Source organism: Gadus chalcogrammus, chromosome 7 (genome assembly GCF_026213295.1).
Source record: "Gadus chalcogrammus isolate NIFS_2021 chromosome 7, NIFS_Gcha_1.0, whole genome shotgun sequence".
Classification (NCBI taxonomy): domain Eukaryota; kingdom Metazoa; phylum Chordata; class Actinopteri; order Gadiformes; family Gadidae; genus Gadus; species Gadus chalcogrammus.
This window is the reverse complement of record NC_079418.1, coordinates 27,748,587-27,771,519: the sequence shown is the minus strand read 5'-3', so window position 1 is coordinate 27,771,519 and position 22,933 is coordinate 27,748,587. Positions and strand designations below refer to the sequence as shown.

Sequence of the window (22,933 nt, the reverse complement as noted above, 5' to 3'; positions counted from 1 at the left end):
GTGTGCAAAACCTAGTGTGACTATAAAATGTGTGTAAGTATGTATTCGCCCGATCAGAGACAGCTGTTGTATCTGCTTTGCCTACCACTGCATATGCCACTACCTCTGTCTCCTTGGCAACACCAGATACTACAACCTCTTTCTCGTTACCAGCCTCTGTTGCTATGGTTTCAAGATTCTTGGCAGTCTCTGCTGATAATGTCTCTGCTGCCACAGCAAAGTACTGTCAAAATCCTGTGTATTTTATTGAAACTGCTGGCCTCAGATGTATCTCTTATAACGCTATTGTAGACTCAGCCTACATTTAGTCAAAGTGCTGGGCAAAGACTTATTTCCAGTAATCTTTGTGTTAACAGCCTCCACCTCTCTTTAGTCAAAGTGTTGGTCTTTGCAAACTTTTTTCTAACTGCTGTTGCTGTGACAATGGATGCAGAGCGGCCAGCCCAGCAGCCATAGGTTTAACTGATAGGAAAATCTCCATGGCAACCTTCTTGCACTCCTCCACGACACCTGAGCTTCAGAGCATGTCAGTGTAGAAAACCTTTAAAGTAATTTAAGATTTACAATGATTTTTAAGATGACAACTTATTATCAAATAACAAAACCAAATTGCACCGTCAGAACTGAATTGCCAGACAGGTATATTTGATGTTTGTGACTACAAACCTTCTAGTAACCATTAGATAATGTTGCACGTAGGCTTACACGTATTATGATTACAATTGGATTAAGGGTTTCAAAGCGAATCACCAAAAGGCAAGAAGGCTTGAAATGAGACTTCACTCAACTAATTCCACAAATATAGAAAGATGTGGCTACAACCATTTTGGAATGAAATACCTTTTTTGGTGAAAAGCAATAATGTGAAATGTAAGAAAGTTTATGTCCTGATAGTAGTAGTTAATTTTATTTTTGTTTTTACCTTTTTAACTGTACAATGACAGCACATTTAGCCTACATCCGACTGCATTGTGTGCAGCTCTTTCACATCCGTTGTTCGTTAGGTTAAAGGGAAGGCACTGCATGTGGGTGGAGGCATACAGCATGCTGGGTAAATGAAAATGAACAGATGGCTGTTACACAACACATTGTTTTGCACTAACCTGACACATAGCTGCTGAACAATATATATGACTATAGAACCACGAGGCTAAGAGTTCTATGTTACTATTCTGAGCTAGTGGAACCATCTGGCTGAGGTCCTAGGCCTGTAGGCTTCACAATATGTCTGCGTAGTTGGTAAAGATGGTTATGGCCTCGGTTAGGGAGATAAAGTCAATTAAAACTTAAAATAAAAGGATGTAAACTATCAATGCAGAATACTTTAAGCCTCAATTTTAAAAAAGGTTGGGACGTGTACTAAACGTAATGTATACATATATATGTGAATAATATCCATAAAACCATGAAGAAATGATTTGCAAAATCCTTTTTGGACCTGTAATCATCAAAACCTCCTCTCAGACTAAAACAGGAGACATCCTCTCATCTAAAACTCGTGGGTCCCTGGATACGTGAAGCTTGCAGTATCCAGTAAACAGAAAATATTGGACTCCATCAAACAATCATTCACTTGTCAAATGAGGGAGAGATTTACTGTGATTCTGACAGATTTAGCTGTTAAAAATGCTTTGGAAGAGGATCAGCAAAGAAGAAAAAGCCAAAAGCACCGAAAACAACGAGAGAAGAATAAAAACTCAGGGACTCTAGGAAAACTGAGCGCAAGTTCAAGGAGCCAAATGAGAAGAAGACCTCATTGCGTGAGTATGAAGCTCCCTGCACATTATCTGCCAGGAATTTCTAAAGCAAAAGAAGTGTGAGGTAACTGTGTCCACTGCAGTAGATGCTTGGCCCACCAAGCATGTACTCCAGGAACCACCTTTTACATCTGTCATCACCACTGGCCTCAGAATGAGTGCACTCACACACATGCACGCGCACATGCCCAACCGTGGACACACACACACACACACACACACACACACACACACACACACACACACACACACACACACACACACACACACACACACACACACACACACACACACACACACTCTCAAATTCCTTAAAGTTGGCCCAAGTTTAGGATTGATGATTTACGCCGGCCTCGTAAAAAAAAAAAAGAAAGACATTTCTAATGCAGAAGAATCTTCTAATTTCTGCTTGCATATGGCTCTGGCCCTCCTCCTGTTCAGAGAGATTTCCAGAAGACCTGGCCTTGGTAGGGCCAATCACAATAATTGATCTAACAATGGGCGGGTTTGATATGAAGCCTGTACAGAGGAGTGCCCTATGGGAGCACCATTGAGGATTTTTCTTAAACAAACCAGACTGCTGCCCATTGATAGCACTCCTTGGAAATAAAAAAATGAACTGAGAGGTTCCAAATGAATATGCATTTGCGAATTTGTCTGCCGATGTCACGCTAGTACATACCATGGACATATTAAAGAGGGTACATGCAGCAAAAATGAGTTAGCCTCTACTGTATATACTGTAAGGAGCAGTGTTGTAACACAGTGTTTGGCGACATCTAGTGGCGTTTTAGTAAACCAAAAGACTGACAAGCAGTTAGGTTGGACTGCTGGATGGAAGAGATGTCTCAGATAGTAACCGGTTTACCGTTGTTCATAATTTGTGTGAACACAAATTAGTAATAGTTAGAGAATTTGTGTGAACACAAATTATTGGTTAGGCTATGGAAGGAACATAATAAGTTTAAGAAAGGTTGTACATGCTTGTCCCACCCTTTTCACCTTACCCTAAACATAGATAAGTATTTTTCACAGTAGGTTTTCCAAATGCTGGGTATGAAGATTATTGTGTTAACGCATATTGAGCTATAGGAAACATATGTTACACATGTTGGGTAATACGCAGGTTATAAAACATGCAAACAAGTTAGAAAGGAATTATCTCTGAATCACAAAATAAGAACATTTTAAACTATTCATGTGCATAATTTTAATTATTTAATTTAATTCCTCCATCAAACCTCGAGAGTCACACGTTAAAATGTATTCTTGACCAATGGTAATTTCGTGTTTGTTACACGGCTTGAACAGTCCCTCCCACTAGCTTCTGATTGGACAAGGTAGACATGGTTTTGCGGGCAGAGATGTGACTAAATGAGCAGTAGCCTGCACTTTATGTACCGACATGTGTGATGTGTTATATATTAGACATATTATTTAACAGCCTGGCAGATCAAGGTGGAGCTGAGATTGTTAAAAACAACAGGAATTTTTGATGCGCGTTTTAAGCCTGCGCTGTTTGACCTTGGTAGTATCCGTAGTAATTGATAGACTCACAAGAGAGGCGTCTAGCAGAACAGAGCCTCTGTTGGAGCACATCATGGCTGGTATTTTCTTCAAACCATGTCATATTGCTACTGTCTGTTATTTAAAGACTTACTGACACTAAGTGATGGCCTTGCGTGGTAAGTTTGCTACAGTCACGCTCCTTCTTTTCATTAAAGGCAGAATAAATTGCTTAGCTATTGGTTGTCAGTCAAAAGTATTCTATGCTTAATAGTACACCGCATATCAATGACACGTACATGTCTGTTTAAAGTGTGTTTATTCAGTTGTAGGCTGCCTGTACAGTTTAATATAAGATTGACCGACATTGACATTTTCCACTTGAGGATCCATTTCAAATTCAACGATCAAAATAATTCACCCTATAGGTTAAGTTAGATGATCAACCATACGTTTAATTTATATTTAACAACTTTGGTTGTGAACGGAACGCCATAACGTATGATGGCAGATTCTAGCAATCACCATACAATCTTAGGCAGATGAGCAAATATTGAGCGTTTTTAGTTGGAGATGGGCTTTTTCAACCTTCATTCACAAATAATATTTACTATAATAATACTGGGGGTATTTTTACCCGTTATTAGCGTCACACAGTCACAACTCAACCTCAAGTTCAAACGCAAAGCAACTATCGAAAACATGTCTTTAGTTAAATGAAGTGCTGACATAGGCAGAAAACATAGATCATTAATTATGTCATTAATGCTTGTTAACATTGTCCTTGAGTTGGTCTGTGAAGCGATTATTTGCTAAATCGTTAATGAAAAAAAATCCAAAACATTTTGGCTTGTGACCCAACTTGATTAGTTTCAACCCTTTTTAATATTTGTTGTGTTGCTTTCCCTCAGATAGCCCTTAACCCTTCCAACAGCCGTAGTATCAATGTCCAAGTGAGAGTATACACAGTCAACGACCCTAAGTGATAATAAGTTAATTTGCTGGATAGTATAAAAATCATTAGGCAGTGGTTTGTATAAAAACACAGGACCTTCTTATGTGACCTTTTCAAAACTACTTGAATCATAAATAGATATCCATTAGGCCATACAAGTTTATAAATCTGCATCTCCTTCAATGTATATCAAGTGGGCTTATGACCCCAGGGTTAGTAAGCGCTGTTTCGTAATCATACATTTTTGCAGACTGTGTCGCCCAAGATCAGATAACTGTCTTGTTTATTTTCGCTCACTCATTTCCTTTAGCGTTGTATCACGAGTTGCTGTTTCTTACGAAAAAACTATTTAGAGTCTCAGTGTGGTAAGACACGTATGTTCTATTAGGGGGGAACCAGTTATCTTTGTTTGGAAAAACAAATGACAGATTGGAGACAGTGCGTACTCCAGCAAGAGAACACAGGTAATAGGCCTATCAAAGCAGGGTCTTTAAAACACACCTAATTTGGATACTTGATAATCCGATTGATGGAAAGATAATAATAATCTGCCCTCAAAATCCAAGCTCAAGCCAAGACCCATTCGTTTTTGAGGAAGGGTTACACCTTTTCAAACTATCAACAAAAGCAATAGCGGATTGTCCACAATAGATGCAGCTATTCCTCCGTAGTTCTGGTGTTGGAACCTGTTTGATCTGATACCTTTTTCATAGTGAACACTATGGATTGTAACTCATTTAATCTCCATGTAAAATGGTTAGATTAAGATGATGTTGCACCTCTTATCTTCATGAGATGGTTACATGGCAACGTATCAGCGTTTTTACATAAGCTTCTCATTTAACTTTTCTTTTTTTTACACTTTTCTTGGTGTTCAGCGCCCAGAGAGGGGTTCCCCCTTTTCACCATTAATATCATAATTTTGTGTGAAAAAAAAATCTGGCTTTGGTGTACAGATATGATCTAACATTTATCAAGAGAAAATAAAGATAAAGAACATTGATACAAAAATGAATACAATGCAACAATATCTAGATGTACAAACTGCAGGTGGGGCTAGGGGCCCATGTTATAGTAGGATAGAAATGTCATAGTAGGGTGGACACAGCCTCAAGCCGGTTAAACAAAGGAGCAAGTCGGGTGAGTCAATCGGCTCACTCATTTAGGGAAGCTAATAGAATTGTAGAGAATTATCGACCAAAGCATTCGCAAGTGGTGGTGACCTAGAGTCGTGATGACTTTAACTTGAAGCGAAGGTAACTCGGTCAGTGTCGCCCTGTTGTTATTTGGAGTTGCGTTTCCTTTCCTTTTAATGCGTATGTAACGTCATCAGTCCGAGGAGAGAGAAATAAACCTCTTTACGAAACTGGACAAAGTAATAATATCACTGGACCGCTAATTTGCTCGTAGGCTACTTTATTGTCATCACAGCATCCATATAAAATATTCTATCAATTTGATCACAGTGAGGAATGCACGCCCACTGGTTACACCAAGCCAAGACGTGGTTTCGTTTTCAATACACAATTTATCTTTTTCTCTAGTTTTTCAAAATCGACTCAGTGGGTCGACATACAGGTGGACGTCCCTGTGAAATGTTGATTCAGTAAACATCGTGAGTGTTTGACTTGTCCTGCAGGTTCTGTGGCGGAGCTACCGGGGGTTGGGCATCCCTCTCCCGGCTGGAAATCTCCCCTCGTCCCGCCAGGCTCCCAGATGGTAAGAGTTCAACTATTTATCACCAGAACCCATCAGGTTGCAGCTCCCTGGTATACTTAGTAGTTAATACTTAATAGACGTCTAGTCCGACGTGTTTTTTTGTTATTGCTTTTTACAGTTTATTGTAGACTAGGCCTACTGGTATACAGATAACAAACGAGTGACACTGCAGTCATTCCGTTTCCTGGTTGTAAAAACTCGCACTGGTTTTGCTTGGTGATGTTCGCTGCTTTCTAGGGTTTCGATTATTTGATGCTTGTTCCACTTGGTGATGATTTCTAGACTTTGTTTTTTTTGTGGATAGATCGTGTACAACTTAACTTTGAACAATTAGTGTAATCTTTTGAATTTTTTATAAAGGCTGTACATTTGGCGTAACCAAGATATCGTCACCACCACGTCCAGTTTTTTGTTCTGCGTGGATAATGTCTAGGATCGACGTCCTGTTGTTTGGCTTATAAAAATGCATCCTATCGGTTAGCCTAATTCAAAATACATGGAACTTTTTCAATTTTTTTCCTTTTTTACTTATAGTCAATTTGATAGGCAACCAGATGAAAGAGGTAGCGAGGTAAAGGTTTCTGCGGTGATTTAGAAAAAGTTTCACCCCCCTTAAAACAAAATGAGAATAATTAATTCAATTAAAATTGAATGATTAACTGACGTGAATTGAACCACTATCTTCCTCATTATTATCTGTAACTATTAAAACAAATGCATGTTTTAAAATCAATCAACCACAAAATCCATTCAGGGGCAGGATCAAGTGGTCAGGGGTAGGATTCCCAGCTGGAAGGTTCTCGGTTTGGGCCCGAATGTCGACTTAGTGATGGATTCAATGATTCTTTACCTTGATTCAGTTCGCGTCGGTCAGTTCGCCAAGAAGAGTCTTTCAGACTCAGCTCCTCCCTTGTTCTCATTCTCAAACGATCGTGGAAGTCGGTCAACAATCCATATTACAACTTTAACAAAACGCAGCGGGATGGGGGGATGTAGTTGATTATTGGATGTTTAACATATCAGCAAGATAAAATATTTGATTTAGCAATGATGGTGGGGGTCCCGGGTGGAGAACGAACCATGAAAGAACGAGACAGATTGACGAGACATTCAAATATTTGATTAATCTGGCACGACACAGAAAGTACAAAGACAGCATGCATCCATCATTTCACTGACATTGAATCATATTATCGTACGCTCGCTCACTAAGCCTCTTCCCTCTTCAATCACAGTCAGTGAACGAACAGCGAGTCAGCGACTAGTGGGGTCGAGTCTGAGAACGAACGAGACAAACGACAGAGAAGAATCAGTTTGGTTCGTTTGTGTTGATGATTCGTTCATTCGAACTGATTCGTTCATTCGAACGACCCATCACAACAGTCTACCAGGCATCCTGGAGGATCATGCATAAGCCCACCTGCTCATTAATGGCATGATTCTCAAACGAGTAAAACGATCACTGACCGTTTTCGATAATGAACCATTTTCGTTAAATGAAGCGATGGCGCTAAATTACGTTTTTCACACAGGCTAATATGCCAATGCCTATTGAAACTGCAGCGGGTCGTCGTTTATCAGCGAATGGGATACTTTGTGTTCTGGACGGCTGTAAATGTTTGTGTGCAACCACACGGTTGGCAGAGTGGATGGCTGACGATCAGGTGACTTGATTTGTTCTCCTATCAGGATGTCCAGGGGTACCGCTGGGTGGGCTGGCGTGTGTGGCTCTGCCGCGTGGGAGCTGTGCTGTCACTAGGCCTCCTGCTGCTGCTGTTCACCTGGCGCCCCCGGTTCGCTGTCATGGCCCGGTGCTCTCCCTGCCCTCTGGCCTTGGCCCACGTCCTGCTTCTGAGGGTGAGAAAAGCAACCCCTTTCCCCTTCACTTGCTCATGTCCTGAAAGAGACACTGGAAGATTGAAGTGTGTGTGTGTGTGTGTGTGTGTGTGTGTGTGTGTGTGTGTGTGTGTGTGTGTGTGTTGTGTGTGTGTGTGTGTGTGTGTGTGTGTGTGTGTGTGTGTGTGTGTGTGTGTGTGTGTGTGTGTGTGTGTGGAAAGTCGGCTGCAAATCGATTAAGACATTCTTTTCATTTTTGTAGATTAAAATGACTGCTGGACTTGTTTGTGTAACTCGACGGGCACACACAGAGCCAAAAAATGGAGAATCGCATTTCGAGAGTGTGGGGCTTTGAGACCATTAAACAATCATTCCTTATTTATGAGGCACACTTGTTCCTCTAAGCATAGAGGAATTACAGTCATTTGGATGTGAAGTATAACCAGGACATTATCAGGCTGTAGCCCAAACTCGGAGGACAACTTATCACATTCAAGTTCATTGTTTGGCCTGCTGCTATTGCATTACAAAGGCACATCCTCACCGTAATTCTTCAGTCTAAAAAAGTCCAATCGATTTGCTTCGCACTTTCCTCACATATTAATTCACCCCAGGAAGCCCAGAAACTGAGGTGGAACATTTGTCGGCCAAACGGTTATATTTCTATGTATTTACTGTATTGTAAAACTGTGCTACACAAAGATTCAAATGAGGATGACCACGATTGCTTCTCGTGTTAAAGAAATGTCATACTTTTTGTGCCTTAATGGTCAGGAGAGAAAAGTACCTGGCTGGCTATGAAGCGTATGCCCTGTAGGTTTGTGCACTTAGCCACTGAGCCGCAAGAATTCATATTTTTTCTTTTAAGAGAATAGGTGATCGTAGTTCCATGATGTACCACATACCATGGAGTACCAGACTAGTACCAGGCTAGTACCATGGACCGTGCATTGCTTTTGGTTTCAGACATTGTCTTCTTCTCTCTTCAGGACAGTTTGGGACATAATTACGTGGTCCAAGTCCTCACAGAGGAGGTTGAGGATGGAAGGTCAGTTTTACCGTGAATACCTCCTGGTCAGACACCCCTACTGCCTTCTGTTCAGACACCTTTTCCTTTTTAAAGCATGCTACATTCTGGACAGGGACATATGGATAAATTCAGGTTCTTCACAATGAAGTAGAGGGTCGTTAATTTATTAAATGGTCATTCCATTTGATTATATGGCCCTTCCTTAAAGCATACGGCCATTAATGAAAGCATATGGTCATGCACGTTTGTTAGGAATATTTACATTGTGAAGATCTAGAAACGGACAAGGCCACGTGTTCTTATTATAAATGCTCATCATACTGCAGTGAATATCTAGGAATGCTTCATCATGCAATATGCAACCTTCCACATGCAATATGCACAAACTGCCCGTTCACTCCTCTCTCTGGGCTTCAGCTCGGAGCTGGTGGAAGAGGTGGAGGAGAACCGGGAATGGAGAGATACGGTCCAGCTCCACAATGAGCAGGTAAGGGATGTCCGGTGTGGGGGGGTCACTCACCACACACTCTGGCTGCTTGTGTTAACTTGGATCCCTGTTCTACAGAAATCTCTGCTGCGCTTCTATCAGTTCGAGGGCCTACGCTATATCTGGCTGCCCAGGAAAGGTGCCTTCTGTCCAGTCAGGTGAATTGCCATTGAAAACGTATGAAATTGATTAACAAATGTCCTTTTAAGAAAGTATAAAAGGCTACTATAAAAAGTGCATCATTCACAGTAGTATGGTATATAACATATATCATATCAACAAGGGCAAACTGTATTTGTCTTGTGTTTGTCAAATGTTATTTAAAAAATACTGCTCCTTGTGTTTAAAAAGTGGATTTGCATTTCTTAACAGGTTCATCTTTATCAGTTTATACATGTATCAGTTCAAATCATGTCCTTATGTTCGGACGCAGTTTGTCTATTTGTGTGTGTGCAGTGTTGGACTAACTCTTTTATCTCGGCAGTGTCCTCAATGAGGAATGGACGTGTAGCGACCTGTATCGCTTCCAAAGCGGCCTGAGTCCCCTGGAGCAGAACTCCAGGTACACGTGTGTGTGTATGGTGTCATTATCCCTTGTGAGGGTTCAGGGAGCCCTGCCCTGGTGTTGATGACCTATTTCTTTTGTCTATCTCCGTTCCAGGCAACAGGTCTATGGACCAAACCTGATTACTGTGCCTGTTAAGTCCTATATGAGTTTACTGGTTGACGAGGTGAGACGGAGACGCAATGCGTGTACAAGACACCCGCTTGCAAGTGTGGTTGCAAGGGAATGAATATGGTGTCCAAGCACATAGGACAGGAAGAACACAGTGCAGTATTCAGCTCTTGTGGTTCTCTGCTTTACGAATGACTTTCTTCTCGGTCTCTTTCTCCTTTCTCTTAAGATCCTCAATCCCTTTTATATCTTTCAAGTGTTCAGCATCGCCTTGTGGATGGCCGATAACTACTATTATTATGCCGCCTGTATCCTCGTCATCTCTCTCCTGTCCATCAGCATCTCGCTGTACGAAACACGCAAGGTGAGTCAGTTTGATTCGTCGAGTGTATTCAAAACATTCCTCAGTGCAATAGGAAGTCGAATAGATATAACAAAGATACATGGTCTTTAGCTTAGTTTTATTTTGATATGTAGGTATACATGAAGAGGCTTTGCCTTTTGCAAGGCCACCATTGTAAATAATATCTAAAATAATATATACAATCGTGCAACTTTGAACATGTTTCTGATTTCTCAGTAGGCCAAAGAGTATACAAATCAATTTATATGACAGCTTTTGACTTTGACTTGACACAAAGCACGATAGTTTGTTTTTACATAAATATTTCACCATTTATTTGAAAGTGAAGCTTTATAGTGAAACCAAACCCAGAAAGAACTTATTTTAGATGCTAAGCTCCAAAGTTGCCCTTGACTGATGATTTGGCCTAACCATAACTAAAATTGTTACCGGCCGTTTTCGGTTACCAGGTAAGGTCAATAAAGCATTTTGACTACACCCACAGACAGGGTGTTTTGTTTCCCTCTAACGGGACATGTTTGCTTAGCTAACCTGATATTGCAAACACTGTTCCATCTGTCCACAGCAAAGTGTCACTCTGCGCAACATGGCCCAGCTCATCACGACTGTTAAAGTACGCAGGAGCACCGGAGGTAGGTGTGACCCGTCCACAGACGACACAAATCCATCCAGTCCAATGGGGCCCAACCTTAAACCAATAGTATGATAGGAGGATATAAAGCCCTAAATGTACACGCCTGGCAAGGCTTTCTCTTGGCCCTGACCCCGATTAAATTACAAATCACCGTGCATTTATAACCTTAGATTTTACCGCTTATACATTATACTCGTTTAATTTTCTCAGTTCAGCTTTATTCTGGTGAGAGATGGCATCCAAGGTGTCAAATAATGTGATTCATCTCTCGTTCGGGTTACTACATAGCTAGGATGGTTTACTCTGCAACCCACTAGCCGCAAACGTAAGCGCACATGACGTGTTTAATGTGCTGCCTGGCAACCGTTGTGTGTCCTGTGTTGTGTCAGACGTGCTTTTGAGCTCAGAGGAACTGGTCCCAGGGGACTGCCTGCTCATCCCGCCAGAAGGCCTGCTGCTGCCCTGCGACGCCGCCCTGCTGGCCGGGGAGTGCATGGTCAACGAGAGCATGCTCACAGGTAAACGGGCTCACAGGTGAACATGCTCGCAGGTGAACAGGCTCACAGGTAAACAGGCTCACAGGTAAACAGGCTCACAGGTAAACAGGCTCACAGGTAAACAGGCTCTCAGGTAAAAAGGCTCACAGGTAAACAGGCTCACAGGTAAACAGGCTCTCAGGTAAACAGGCTCACAGCTAAACAGGCTCACAGAAAACGACGGTGTCAGGCAAGGCAATTATGCGTTCAACCATAGGTACCTGCTCCTCAGTTACCACCTCTGTAGGTCACCTGGTCAGCAGTGCTGACGAGGGCTTTGTCCTCTATGTGGTTACCTCTAGGCGAGAGTGTCCCTGTTCTAAAGACCCCGCTGCCTACGGGGGACTCCCGGTTCAGTTCAGAGGGCCATCGCAGACACACGCTCTTCTGCGGCACGCAACTCATCCAGGCCAGGGGCGGGGCCGTGGCTGTGGTCACCAGCACAGGTGAGCAGCAGGATAGCCACGCCCCCTCCCATGGCTTTCAACAGGTCTGAGCAACAATGCCAGCATGGAGGTGGCAAACGGGCAAAAGCAGAAAAAATGATCTGGCTCAAAAAGATCTGGAGGAAAAGCAGATTTTCTTGTGTAACCTTTTTTTTTATATTAGCATCAGCATGGGTTTGAAGGGTTGCTTCAAGGAAGATATGTGACAGTGTTGGTCTGATGGGAATGTTACGTGCTCCAGCTAATATACAGTAGCTTAACTATATCCAGTATATTGCTCCATTTAGCGCTTAATAAATTATTCCAAGAGGATTTATGAACATGTCTAAAACAATATAATTGCTGGTTCACTGGCATTTGAGAGCGTATGGATAGCTCATTGGATGCATAAAACACTCCAAATGTGAAAACATGCATGTTTATTTATCTGGTGAATCCGATGTGAATCTCTCGTCTTTTGGCTCATGATTGGCATTATGCTCCAGTAATAAATACAATTCCTTCAATTGAACTTGGGTCCTTTAGACTGCAGTTAATAATCATTTTAATGTCCTCCTCCGTCTCCAGGGTTTTTCACTGCTAAAGGAGACCTGATAAGCTCCATCCTCTACCCTCAGCCCATCAACTTCCGCTTCTATCAAGACGCCACCAAGTTCCTCCTCCTCCTGGGTGGCGTGGGTAAGACGCATCCAATCCTAGCTTTTTATAGTGGCAGGCGGAGAAAGTGGTTACCGCTTAGCACTCGAGGCAGGGCAGTCCCCTGCGGTCTAATGTTAGGGTCTGGTATCTCTTTCAGACGTACGGACCGTTTGTGGCTTCCACATCGTATGAAACTTCATGTACTTCCTAATTTCTTTGTCGACAGCTGTCCTTGGGACCATCTACAGCGTTGTGGTGCTCAGCATGTCCAACGTAAGTCCTGCCGGTGTTCCACTTCCAGTATTCCCATCTTGATACTCTACCGCTCACTGCGTGGTTCCTCTTTGCGGTAAACCGCTCTGCGTGATAAGGGGACCAGCGTGAGGACGAGGTTGAGGCGCTGCCTCCAACTGGCTGGCTCTGGTTCCCTAGGTAACGTGGGGCGAGCTCGTGATCAGGACCTTGGACGTGGTGACCATCGTGGTGCCCCCCGCCCTGCCCGCTGCCATCACCACGGGAACCATCTACGCACAGCGCCGGCTCAAGCGCCAGGGCGTCTTCTGCATCAGCCCGCCCCGAATCAACGTCTGTGGCAAGGTGTCGCTCTTCTGCTTCGACAAGGTGAGGCAACGACCCAGCCCTGGCCCCGGCGCAATACTCCCCTGAATAACAACGGTGGCCAGCTGTGGTACTGCAACGCGGTTGGCCATTGTGTACAGAAGGCCTTTTCCCATAGGAACTTAGTAAAGCACACCCCTATCAAAATGTACAGAGGGAACAGGGTCACAGATTAAAAGGCTCTCAGGTAAACAGGGTCTCAGGTAAACAGGCTCGAAGTGAACAGGTTAAAAGCTAAACAGGCTCACAGCTAAACAGATTCAAAATAGTCCCAGTATAGATTCAAACTAGTGGTTATTGTACTTGTGAATGACAGACAGTGAGTGATCAGGCTTTTATTACGTTTTTCTTTTTAATCTGATGTTGAACTGAACTTGGTAATAATAACAGTATGAAATCGCACCAACATTAATCAGTGGTGTGACTCAGTGTTGTATTTGTATTGTCCGATTTGTCAATTTCACTAGCCTTGGCTATGTTGTCTTCAAACACTCTGAGTTCAACACTGAATGTAAAGCGTTTCGGACCTCCAACCTCCAACCCAGACAGGAACCCTGACCGAGGAGGGTCTGGACATGTGGGGGGTGATGGAAGCCCACCAGAAGGGCTTCTCTGAGCTGGTCCCAGACCCCAGGCTCCTGGCCCCCGGGCCCCTGCTCACGGCCCTGGCCTGCTGCCACAGCGTGGCCCTGCTGGATGGCCAGGCGTACGGGGACCCCCTGGAGCTGAAGATGATGGAGTCCACTGGCTGGGTACGAGGAGCCGGCTGTATCATGTCACGGTCAAGCATCATATCATTGCAGAACTCATTAACCCCGTTTGCTCTAGATGCTCTAGATTAAAGAGAGGTTGATTTGTGCCAAATCTGTGCGGTCACATGTTGTACAAATAATGTTGTTCGAAAGCCAATCTCTCTGTGTCTCCAACATTTTTTAATAAAACAAAGCGACAGTCAGAGAAGCAGCCTATGGCAAATGTAAAGAAGCTCGAGGAACCAACTTCTGAGCAAATTAGTTGGAATTATTTTGAAAGAGTCGCTATTTATAACTTTCTTCCTGTATAGCCTCAACCCCTTTCAGTTCATCTAACCTCATGCTTGCTTGTGACTCATAGGAGCTGATAGAGCCGTCCGTGGATGGTCATGCGTTGGACTCAGAGTTCGGAGGTCACAAGGTTCTGTCCGTCATGAGGCCTCCTGCTGGGACTCCCTTCTCTGAGAGAACTGTGAGTGTCAAAGCTCCCTGTCGTCATCCCTGTTCTGTCCAGGCTCCCCCTGTGGGGAAACCTTTTGATGGTCGATCGCAGCGTTACATCACAATGACAACAAGGACTCAAAGAGAGTGACGGGATTGTTCCCCGTCGCCCCATACTGTGAGGTGATGTCTCGGACAAATGAAAGTCCCTCCAGCTTCACTGTCTTTGCTCCCATCACCACCACCACCCAAATATCGATAAAAGGCCTTGGACCATGGAACTTGATCTTCTGTCTCCTTATGTTGCCTTTCAGGGTCATGAGCAAAATGCAATGACCTTTTCTGGGTACTCTGCACAATTCTCTGTACATTCCCTGATCAGCTGGGAAAGAATGGAACTTCTCTATGGCTGGGTTCTTACTTGTGCTTCCCCATTCCCCTTCAGCCTCACGCAGAGAGCGTGGCCGTCGTGCGCCGCTTCCCCTTTTCCTCGTCGCTGCAGAGGATGAGCGTGGTGGCGGCGCCCCCTGGTGGCCGGCCGGCGATAGCCATCATCAAGGGCTCCCCGGAGATGGTGACCAGCCTCTGTCTGGCAGACACGGGTGGGGAGACAATACTGACTCACCACCTGAGTTAACTCGCGTCTGGGAGAGATCAGAGCTAAATGATGTTGACGGATGGGTAGAAAAGAGTTTTGTGTTCATGGGGAGTGGAAGATTGCTTAATCTCTTTATTTTAACTGTTTATTTTAATACTATTTATCATGCTACATTATTACATTATTAGTTTCTCTTCTATTTATTATTTAACAATTAATATGAGAACATATGAGCTAACGACAGACAGGCCGTGTGTTTGTTTTCCAGTGCCCCCGCAGTTCTCCGGTGTCTTGGATGACTTTGCCAGCAGAGGCTTCAGGGTGCTGGCTCTGGGCTACAAAGTGATGGGCAGCGACACGGACCTGGGGACGATTGAACGGTACAAAGAATCTAGAATTACATGAAGAGGACAGCACTCAAATGATGATGTATTTTTTTTATTCGTCTGGTACTTTGTCAACCGACAGGTGTATTTCCCTTCCTTACTTTTATTAATCATGACTTCTACCGGCATGCATATTTCCTCATCAATATGGATGTTCGTATTCAGTTTTTAGTTTGTTAAATATAGAAAATGCTAGAGAAAAAATTATGTGAGAATCTATCTCTAGATAAATATAGTAGAAGGAAGGACAAAATAAACTAAATCCAATTTATACCCAAATTCCAATTCTGAAAGATTTGGTGGTTGCGCCCAAGATTGCTGGAACCAGGGAGGTGCTCAATGTGTGTGCTGTGTCTCCACAGAGAGGCGGTCGAAAGAGACATGCGGTTCCTGGGCCTCTTCCTCATGAGGAACCTGGTGAAGCCCGAGACGGCCGGGGTGATCCAAACCCTGAGACAGGCCCAGCTCCGCACCGTCATGGTCACCGGTGAGTGGGCCTTTCACTTCATTTTGTCTGAGTCCATATCTACGTGACGACATGACGTGACACCCAAGACGCTTCTGACTCTAATAGCCTCTAACTAAAGGTCGTTTTTCAAGGTGCTTCAAACTACAGGTAGCTTCTAATAGCCACGAACTACAGGTAGCTTGTAATAGCCTCTGACTACAGGTAGCTTGTAATAGCCTCGAACTACAGGTAGGTTCTAATAGCCTCTAACTACAGGTAGCTTCTAATGGCTTCAAACTACAGCAGGTCAGCTTCTAATGGCTTTGAACTACAGGTAGCTTCTAATAGCCTCAAACTACAGGTAGCTTCTAATTGCCTCGAACTACAGGTAGCTTCTAATAGCCTCGAACTACAGGGAGCTTCTAATGGATTCTAACTACAGGTAGCTTCTAATGGATTCTAACTACAGGTAGCTTCTAATGGATTCTAACTACAGGTAGCTTGTAATAGCTTCGAACTACAGGTAGCTTCTAATGCTTCGAACTACAGGTAGCTTGTAATAGCCTCCAACTACAGGTAGCTTCTACTGGCTTTTAACTACAGGTCGCTTCTAACTACAGGTAGCTTCTACTGGCTTCTGCCTGCGGGTAGCTTCTACTGGCTTCTAACTACAGGTCCGACATAAAGAGTCCCGGTGTACACTGAGCAGTACGTCTCCTGTGTCTCTCCTCCAGGGGACAACATCTTGACGGCGGTCAACGTCTCCAGGAGCTGTGGGATGGTGGGCTCTGAGGACCAGGTGATCTTCGTCCAGGCGTCTCCCCCTGACGGCCAGCTCCCTCCCACCCTCAGCTTCCACCAGGAGGACAGAGGTGCCTCTGGTACGCACGGCTCCACCGAGGTCCACACCTGGGTAGGGCTGGTCCATTATGGGAAAAAAAAATCATAATCACCATTACTTTGGTCAATATTGAAATCACGATTATTCAAAGGATTGTTTTTGGGTTTGAAAACATGATGGGTTTATTCCGCATGTCTCCCCCAAAAAACACTGTAACTGAGAACTAAAAAGGAATAAATGAAAAAGAAAAATGTTCAAATCTACACATAGTCAACCTGAGACAATGTGGCAATGTGCTTACGAATAAACGACCTCTTCACTTTGACATTTCAAACACAATGACAACGTTTTCCTCTTGATTTGTCACAAATCATGCATGCCCACAGTGGGCTTGTTGTGATTAGGTTATTGATCTCTTTAGACACTGGGTCTGTGGTATTAACGGCCCCTTTTTGGTTGGACTCGGTAGGGCTTGTACCAGAGTGGGGTCAGCTACCACCTCGCCGTCAATGGGAAGTCCTTCTCCGCCATCTGTGACCACTTTCCTGAGTATCTCCCGAAGGTAAGAGGACCTGCTTGCTAGGGCCAGGTTGGGAGAGGTGAGCAACAGCAGGCCGCTGCAGTTACCTACCTGGACGGTTCCTGGACGCGTTCAAATAAACGCTAAAAATAAAATAATTCTATTAGATCCCTTGTCAACTTAAGTCAAACGTTAAACAGCCTGTTTTAAATATTCCTCAACAAATGCACTTTAAAGGGCCTTCAACTGACGGTATGATTGAGTGACGAGCAGCCGTCCCTGGCGACGAATGGTTAACTGACGAGCTGTGATTGGTTGCAGGTGCTGATGCGGGCCACGGTGTATGCCCGCATGGCCCCGGATCAGAAGACCCAGCTAGTGAAGGAGCTGCAGAAACTCAAGTAAATATCCGCCATCAGGAAGTCGCCTGCTTCCCTCTTTACAATGTCCGTCCTTAGAGGGGCTGTTGGTAAGATTTAAAGGCTGTCGTTTTAGTGTAATCTGTTAGGAATGGCATAGCCATCTATCGGCTATTAGTGAGCGAATGCCCTGTGAGTTTTGTTCTGGTTGACTGCACCACTGCCTCGGTGTGACACTACTTTGAGTTTAAGAACGCTCTCTGGTCATTTCTGAACAATCAGGGCAATTGGTCCGGGGGCATTCATCTTGCTTGTGCAACACTTCTAAATGGTTGAGAAACGAGGGAGAGGAGAGGAGAGAGAGGAGAGGAGAAGAGAGAGAGAGTGAGAGAGAGAGGGAGAGAAGAGAGAGAGAGAGAGAGAGAGAGAGAGAGAGAGAGAGAGAGAGAGAGAGAGAGAAGAGAGAGAGAGAGAGAGAGAGAGAGAGAGAAGAGAGAGAGAGAGAGAGAGAGAGGAGAGAGAGAGAGAGAGAGGAGAGAGAGAGGAGAGAAGGGAGAGGAGAGAGGAGAGAGAGAAGAGAGAGAGAGAGAGAGAGAGAGAGAGAGAGAGAGAGAGAGAGAGAGAGAGAGAGAGAGAGAGAGAGAGAGAGAGAGATTATTGGTGCTTGTGTTTCAAATGCTCACTATTTTCGGCCCAGTTGCCGGGACATAAGGTCCTCCTCATGCTGTCACTGTCTCTCTGTCAGCTACCGCGTGGGGATGTGTGGGGACGGGGCCAACGACTGTGGGGCCCTCAGGGCCTCTGACGTCGGCGTGTCGCTCTCTGAGGCCGAGGCCTCCGTGGCCTCACCTTTCACCTCCAAGGTCAACAACATCAGCTGTGTGCCTCTGCTCATCAGGTAGGCTGACACGCACGCAGCAACACAATACACAGAACGACAAGTAAATGCTCTGTTAGACTTTAAAGGTGTTTTTTGGGAACTTGGCGGAAATATAAGACACCAAATGATTTGAAGTTAAACAAATGTGAGTACCGGTAGATATGAAGGCCATTATATTGGTTTAAAGTTTTAAGATAAGATAAGATAAGCCTTTATTGTCATTATACAGTCGCCTATACAACGAAATTGGGAGTGCCAACTGAAGGTGCATTACACATACGAAAAAACAAACAAGCATTTTAAGTAAAAAATGTACCAGAAAACAGAAATACCAGAAAAACATTTGGAACAAGACAAGGACAGGCGAGGTGAATCTAAAATATTGAAGGCCGTAAGCATATTGCACTTTATAGATAATGAGGTATATGTGTGTCCTCAAAGAAATCCTGTTTCTCTGTTCCATCCAGAGAGGGTCGCTGTTCTCTAGTCACCTCCTTCAGCCTGTTCAGATACATGGCCCTGTACAGCCTCATCCAGTTCAGCTCTGTGCTCATCCTCTACACGGTAAGAGCCTCCACACCCACAGCTACGGAGTGAAAGTGTTCTGGGACACGGTCCAATAACCTTTAAGCTAACTTAAAGGTTAAAGGTGGAGGTCAGATTTAAGAGCTGTAATTTGATACAATCTCTTAAAAATGCCATAGCCATCATTCAACTATTAGCGAGTGATATTCGCTGTAAGAATTCCTGTTGTGGTTCACAGCACGTGCTACTATTTGAGACGGATGATCACCGCACCGTCTAATCAAATGGTCTGGGGAATCCCATCCTTCTTGTTAATCACAATCCCACAATCAATCATCAATCAATCAGTCATTATGAAACCGAGCAGTGAAGGGAGCCGAGGTTTCTTTTGATGAATCAACAAAATCTTGTGCTCTTTTCCACTCTCTTTTTACAACTCTCCAATCTTACCTTCACACCTGTTACGAATGAGCCCGTTGTGATTTCTTGTTATCTCCATTGCCGGCCTAACCAATGCAATGTGTTTCCCGGTACGCTTTATGTAGGTGAAGACCAACCTGAGCGACTGGCAGTTCCTGTTCTTTGACCTGTTCCTGGTGACCCTGCTGGCCATAGTGATGGGTCGAGGGGGTCCCAGCGAGGAGTTGCACCCCCGCAGACCCCCGGCCAGCCTGATCGCCCTGCCCATCCTGGGGGGCATGTTCCTGCACACGCTGTTCAACATCCTGGGGCAGACGGGGGCTCTGCTCATCACCACCTCCCAGGACTGGTCAGTGGCGAGCTCATCTCCTTATTAGAAACCACACACTTTACTGTCACTTAGTGACCTTTAGCCATGGGGCAGGTGGTTTCATCCAGAGCAGCAAATTCATATACGTGTCTTTAAGGAGCAGGTGGACATTGGGGATCGAATGCAGAACTTTTTCAGGCTGAAAACACGAAAACCACAACACCATTTATATACTGTATATCACATAGGTTAACATCATGAATAGTTTTGCTATATTCCTTAAAGTTAATTTGATCTATTCCCCCCCCTCTCAAAGGTTTGTTCAGCTCAACTCCACAGAGTCCGGTGCCGCAAACCTGCCCAACATGGAGGAGACGAGCGTCTTCGCCCTGTCCGGGTACCAGTACATCATCATGGCCGTGGTGGTCACCAAGGGCTACCCGTACAAGAAGCCTCTGTACCACAACTGTAAGGCCTCTACCACCAAGGGCGATGGGATACTCACTCACTCACTCACTCACTCACTCACTCACTCACTCACTCACTCACTCACACACTCACACACTCACTCACTCACTCACTCACTCACTCACTCACTCACTCACTCACTACTCACTTCACTCACTCACTCCTCACTCACTCACTCACTTCATCCACTCACTCACTCACTCCACTCATCACTCACGTCACTCACTCACCACTCACTCACTCACTCACTCACCTCACCACTCCTCACTCATCAACTCACTCACTCACTCCTCACTCACTCACCACTCACTCCGAGCTCACTCACTCACTCACGCACTTCATTCACTCACTCACTCACTCACTCACCTCACTCACTCACTCACTCACTCACTCACCTCACTCCACTCATCACTCACTCACTCACTCACTCCACTCACCAATCACTCACTCACTCACTCACTCACTCACTCACTCACTCACTCACTCCTCACTCACTCACTCACCAATCACTCACTCACTCCACTCACTCACTCACTCACTCACTCACTCATCACTCACTCACTCACTCACTCACTCACTCACTCACTCACTCACTCACTCACTCACTCACTCCGCCACTCACTCACTCACTACACCCTCACTCACTCACTCACATCACTCACTCACTCACATCACTCACTCACTCACTCACTCACTCACTCACTCACTCACTCACTCACTCACTCACTCACTCACTCACTCACTCACTCTCACACACACAAATCTATATTAAATCCAGCCTAGTGGCAGAATCTTTGGCGTGTATCCAAAATGTATAAAAATGAAACCTTTTTGTAAGCCAACTGTGATCTAGAAGAGTATCATACATTATTTATCGTTTTCGTCCACTTGATGGTCTGTATCCTCAGTGGAGCATTTCCATGCGGATGTGATACAGTAGAGTTTGTAGCCGGTTCCCCCCCTGACGTGGGCTGTGTGTCCCCCCCTCTCAGTCCTCTTCCTGGGCCTGCTGCTGATCTTCCTGGGCGTGATGACCTGGCTGGTGCTCTACCCCGGCCCGGTCTTCGCCAAGCTGCTCCAGCTCTATACCTACCCTGATACGACCTTAAACATGCTGCTGGTGTCCCTGGCAGCCCTCAACTTCCTCACCTGCTTCCTAATGGAGGTGTGGCTCCTATGTTATGCACAACCTGTCCATCTACCCTGCTTTTCAAGTATATAACTTACTGGGGGGGGGGAGGGGGAGATACCTGTATGTATTGCTCTGTGCTGTTGATGTATTCTCAGTTTCTTTTACTTCGTTTCATTCATTTATTTTGTGTTATTTAACTCCTGCCCTTTTGAGAAGTAACGCCTGAATGCACTTGATCTCAAATCAATGTATACCACTATTGATGATCTACAATACACCGTCAAACTATAAACATTCACATCCTCTGTCGCACATAGGACCGAAGAAGCACAGACGGCACCATTGGGTGTTTCATAATACAGTTAGTAAGTGTTATTAAATGTTCAATAACCCGGTGGTTGTGCTTCCTCCCCAGGTGCTGATCGACCAGGGCCTGCTGAACTGTCTGCGTTGTGTGCACAGGAAGCGCATGTCTAAGAAGCAGTACAAGCGGCTGGACGTGCTGTTGTCCGAGTCTCCGTCGTGGCCGCCCCTCAACCAATCACTGCCCTCCGCACAGTACACAGTGATAGGACTGAGCTAGCGCTGAGCGTCTTTTTCATTTCCTTTTATATCTTATTTTTGGGGACACAGAGGGGTTTTAACTTTGGTTTTGTTTGGTTGGTCAATGAAATTGAAGTTGTTGATAGGCACTATTCTATAAATACTATTTATGTAAATAAAATACTTTTTTATACTTCTTGTTGAACTAAATTGTGCTTGGGGGTGGCGCATTTTGTCTGCGAGTTATTTCTGAAGTTGTAGAGCATATAGCGTCAGGCTGTAATCATACATCATAGTCGTTATGTTAAAGGCTGCAATCAATGTGTCCATGGGAAATTTACGTAGGCTACATTCTAAGCCAGGGCTGAGAGTACTTGTCATGCATCACTGTATTCATCTAAGTGTCGGCATTGTTTATGTACTGACTTCCATATCCTGTGTGTAATAAGTAGCCCGATTATGGTTGCAGTGTATCTCGGTACCAATCTAAGGTGACCTCACCTAACCAGTTACTGATTGGTTGAAATTGTGCCAATGTCACTTGCCATATTAGCATAGTGGGTACAGACATTTCCCTTCATATTAGTGTTAAATAAGTGTTGCCTTGATACTATACCTACCAACCTCTTTAAGAATGTTTTTCGACTGCCTAGCAGTAGACATATTGCAGATAGTTAACAACTCTCTCCAGTCAGGCAAGTTCCCAAAAGCTTTGAAAACTGCAGTTATTAAACCCCTTTTAAAAAAAGCGGAGCCTAGATGCCTCTATTATTAACAACTACAGACCAATATCAAATCTACCCTTCATAAGTAAAATCATTGAGAAAGTTGTCCTCCAGCAACTAAATCACTTCCTGGCATCAACTGGTTGCTATGACACCTTCCAATCAGGATTTCGACCCCTGCACAGCACTGAGACCGCCCTTATTAAAGTTGTAAACGACATCCGTCTTAACACAGACTCTGGCAAAACCTCAATACTAATGCTACTTGACCTCAGTGCTGCATTCGACACTGTAGACCATACATTACTGGAAAGGTTAGAAAACTGGGTGGGGCTTTCAGGCACTGTCTTAAATTGGTTCAGGTCCTACCTACAAAATAGGA

At 44.4% G+C, this 22,933-nt stretch overlaps 1 protein-coding gene across 4 annotated transcripts; it reads left to right on the top strand.

Annotated features, from left to right (window-relative positions):
• Window positions 1-3,122: 3,122 nt before the first annotated feature.
• On the top strand, window positions 3,123-22,758 carry atp13a2 (ATPase cation transporting 13A2). Of its 4 annotated transcripts, none has more exons than XM_056594057.1 (29): window positions 3,123-3,442; window positions 5,858-5,937; window positions 7,627-7,794; window positions 8,763-8,821; window positions 9,221-9,290; window positions 9,369-9,448; window positions 9,775-9,852; window positions 9,952-10,021; window positions 10,196-10,330; window positions 10,896-10,962; window positions 11,354-11,482; window positions 11,803-11,946; window positions 12,514-12,624; window positions 12,812-12,858; window positions 13,018-13,206; window positions 13,749-13,955; window positions 14,317-14,427; window positions 14,842-14,998; window positions 15,263-15,374; window positions 15,743-15,867; window positions 16,563-16,741; window positions 17,139-17,231; window positions 17,511-17,590; window positions 18,294-18,446; window positions 18,896-18,992; window positions 19,499-19,722; window positions 20,000-20,151; window positions 21,144-21,316; window positions 21,699-22,758. In XM_056594057.1, exons 1-29 carry the CDS (start codon window positions 3,430-3,432, stop codon window positions 21,864-21,866), a joined length of 3,471 nt encoding a protein of 1,156 aa, XP_056450032.1. In that variant the 5' UTR covers window positions 3,123-3,429; the 3' UTR covers window positions 21,867-22,758. The 4 variants fall into 4 exon arrangements, with proteins under 4 accessions (XP_056450032.1, XP_056450036.1, XP_056450035.1 ...); XM_056594061.1 differs by having other exon boundaries at window positions 3,123-5,358; XM_056594060.1 differs by having other exon boundaries at window positions 3,123-5,474.
• Window positions 22,759-22,933: the final 175 nt, after the last annotated feature.

Coding starts and splice junctions, on each gene's coding strand:
- atp13a2 (XM_056594057.1), top strand. Junction 11,947..12,513: donor GGCTGTGGTCACCAGCACAG/GTGAGCAGCAGG, acceptor CTCCGTCTCCAG/GGTTTTTCACTGCTAAAGGA. Junction 18,993..19,498: donor CTGTGCTCATCCTCTACACG/GTAAGAGCCTCC, acceptor CGCTTTATGTAG/GTGAAGACCAACCTGAGCGA.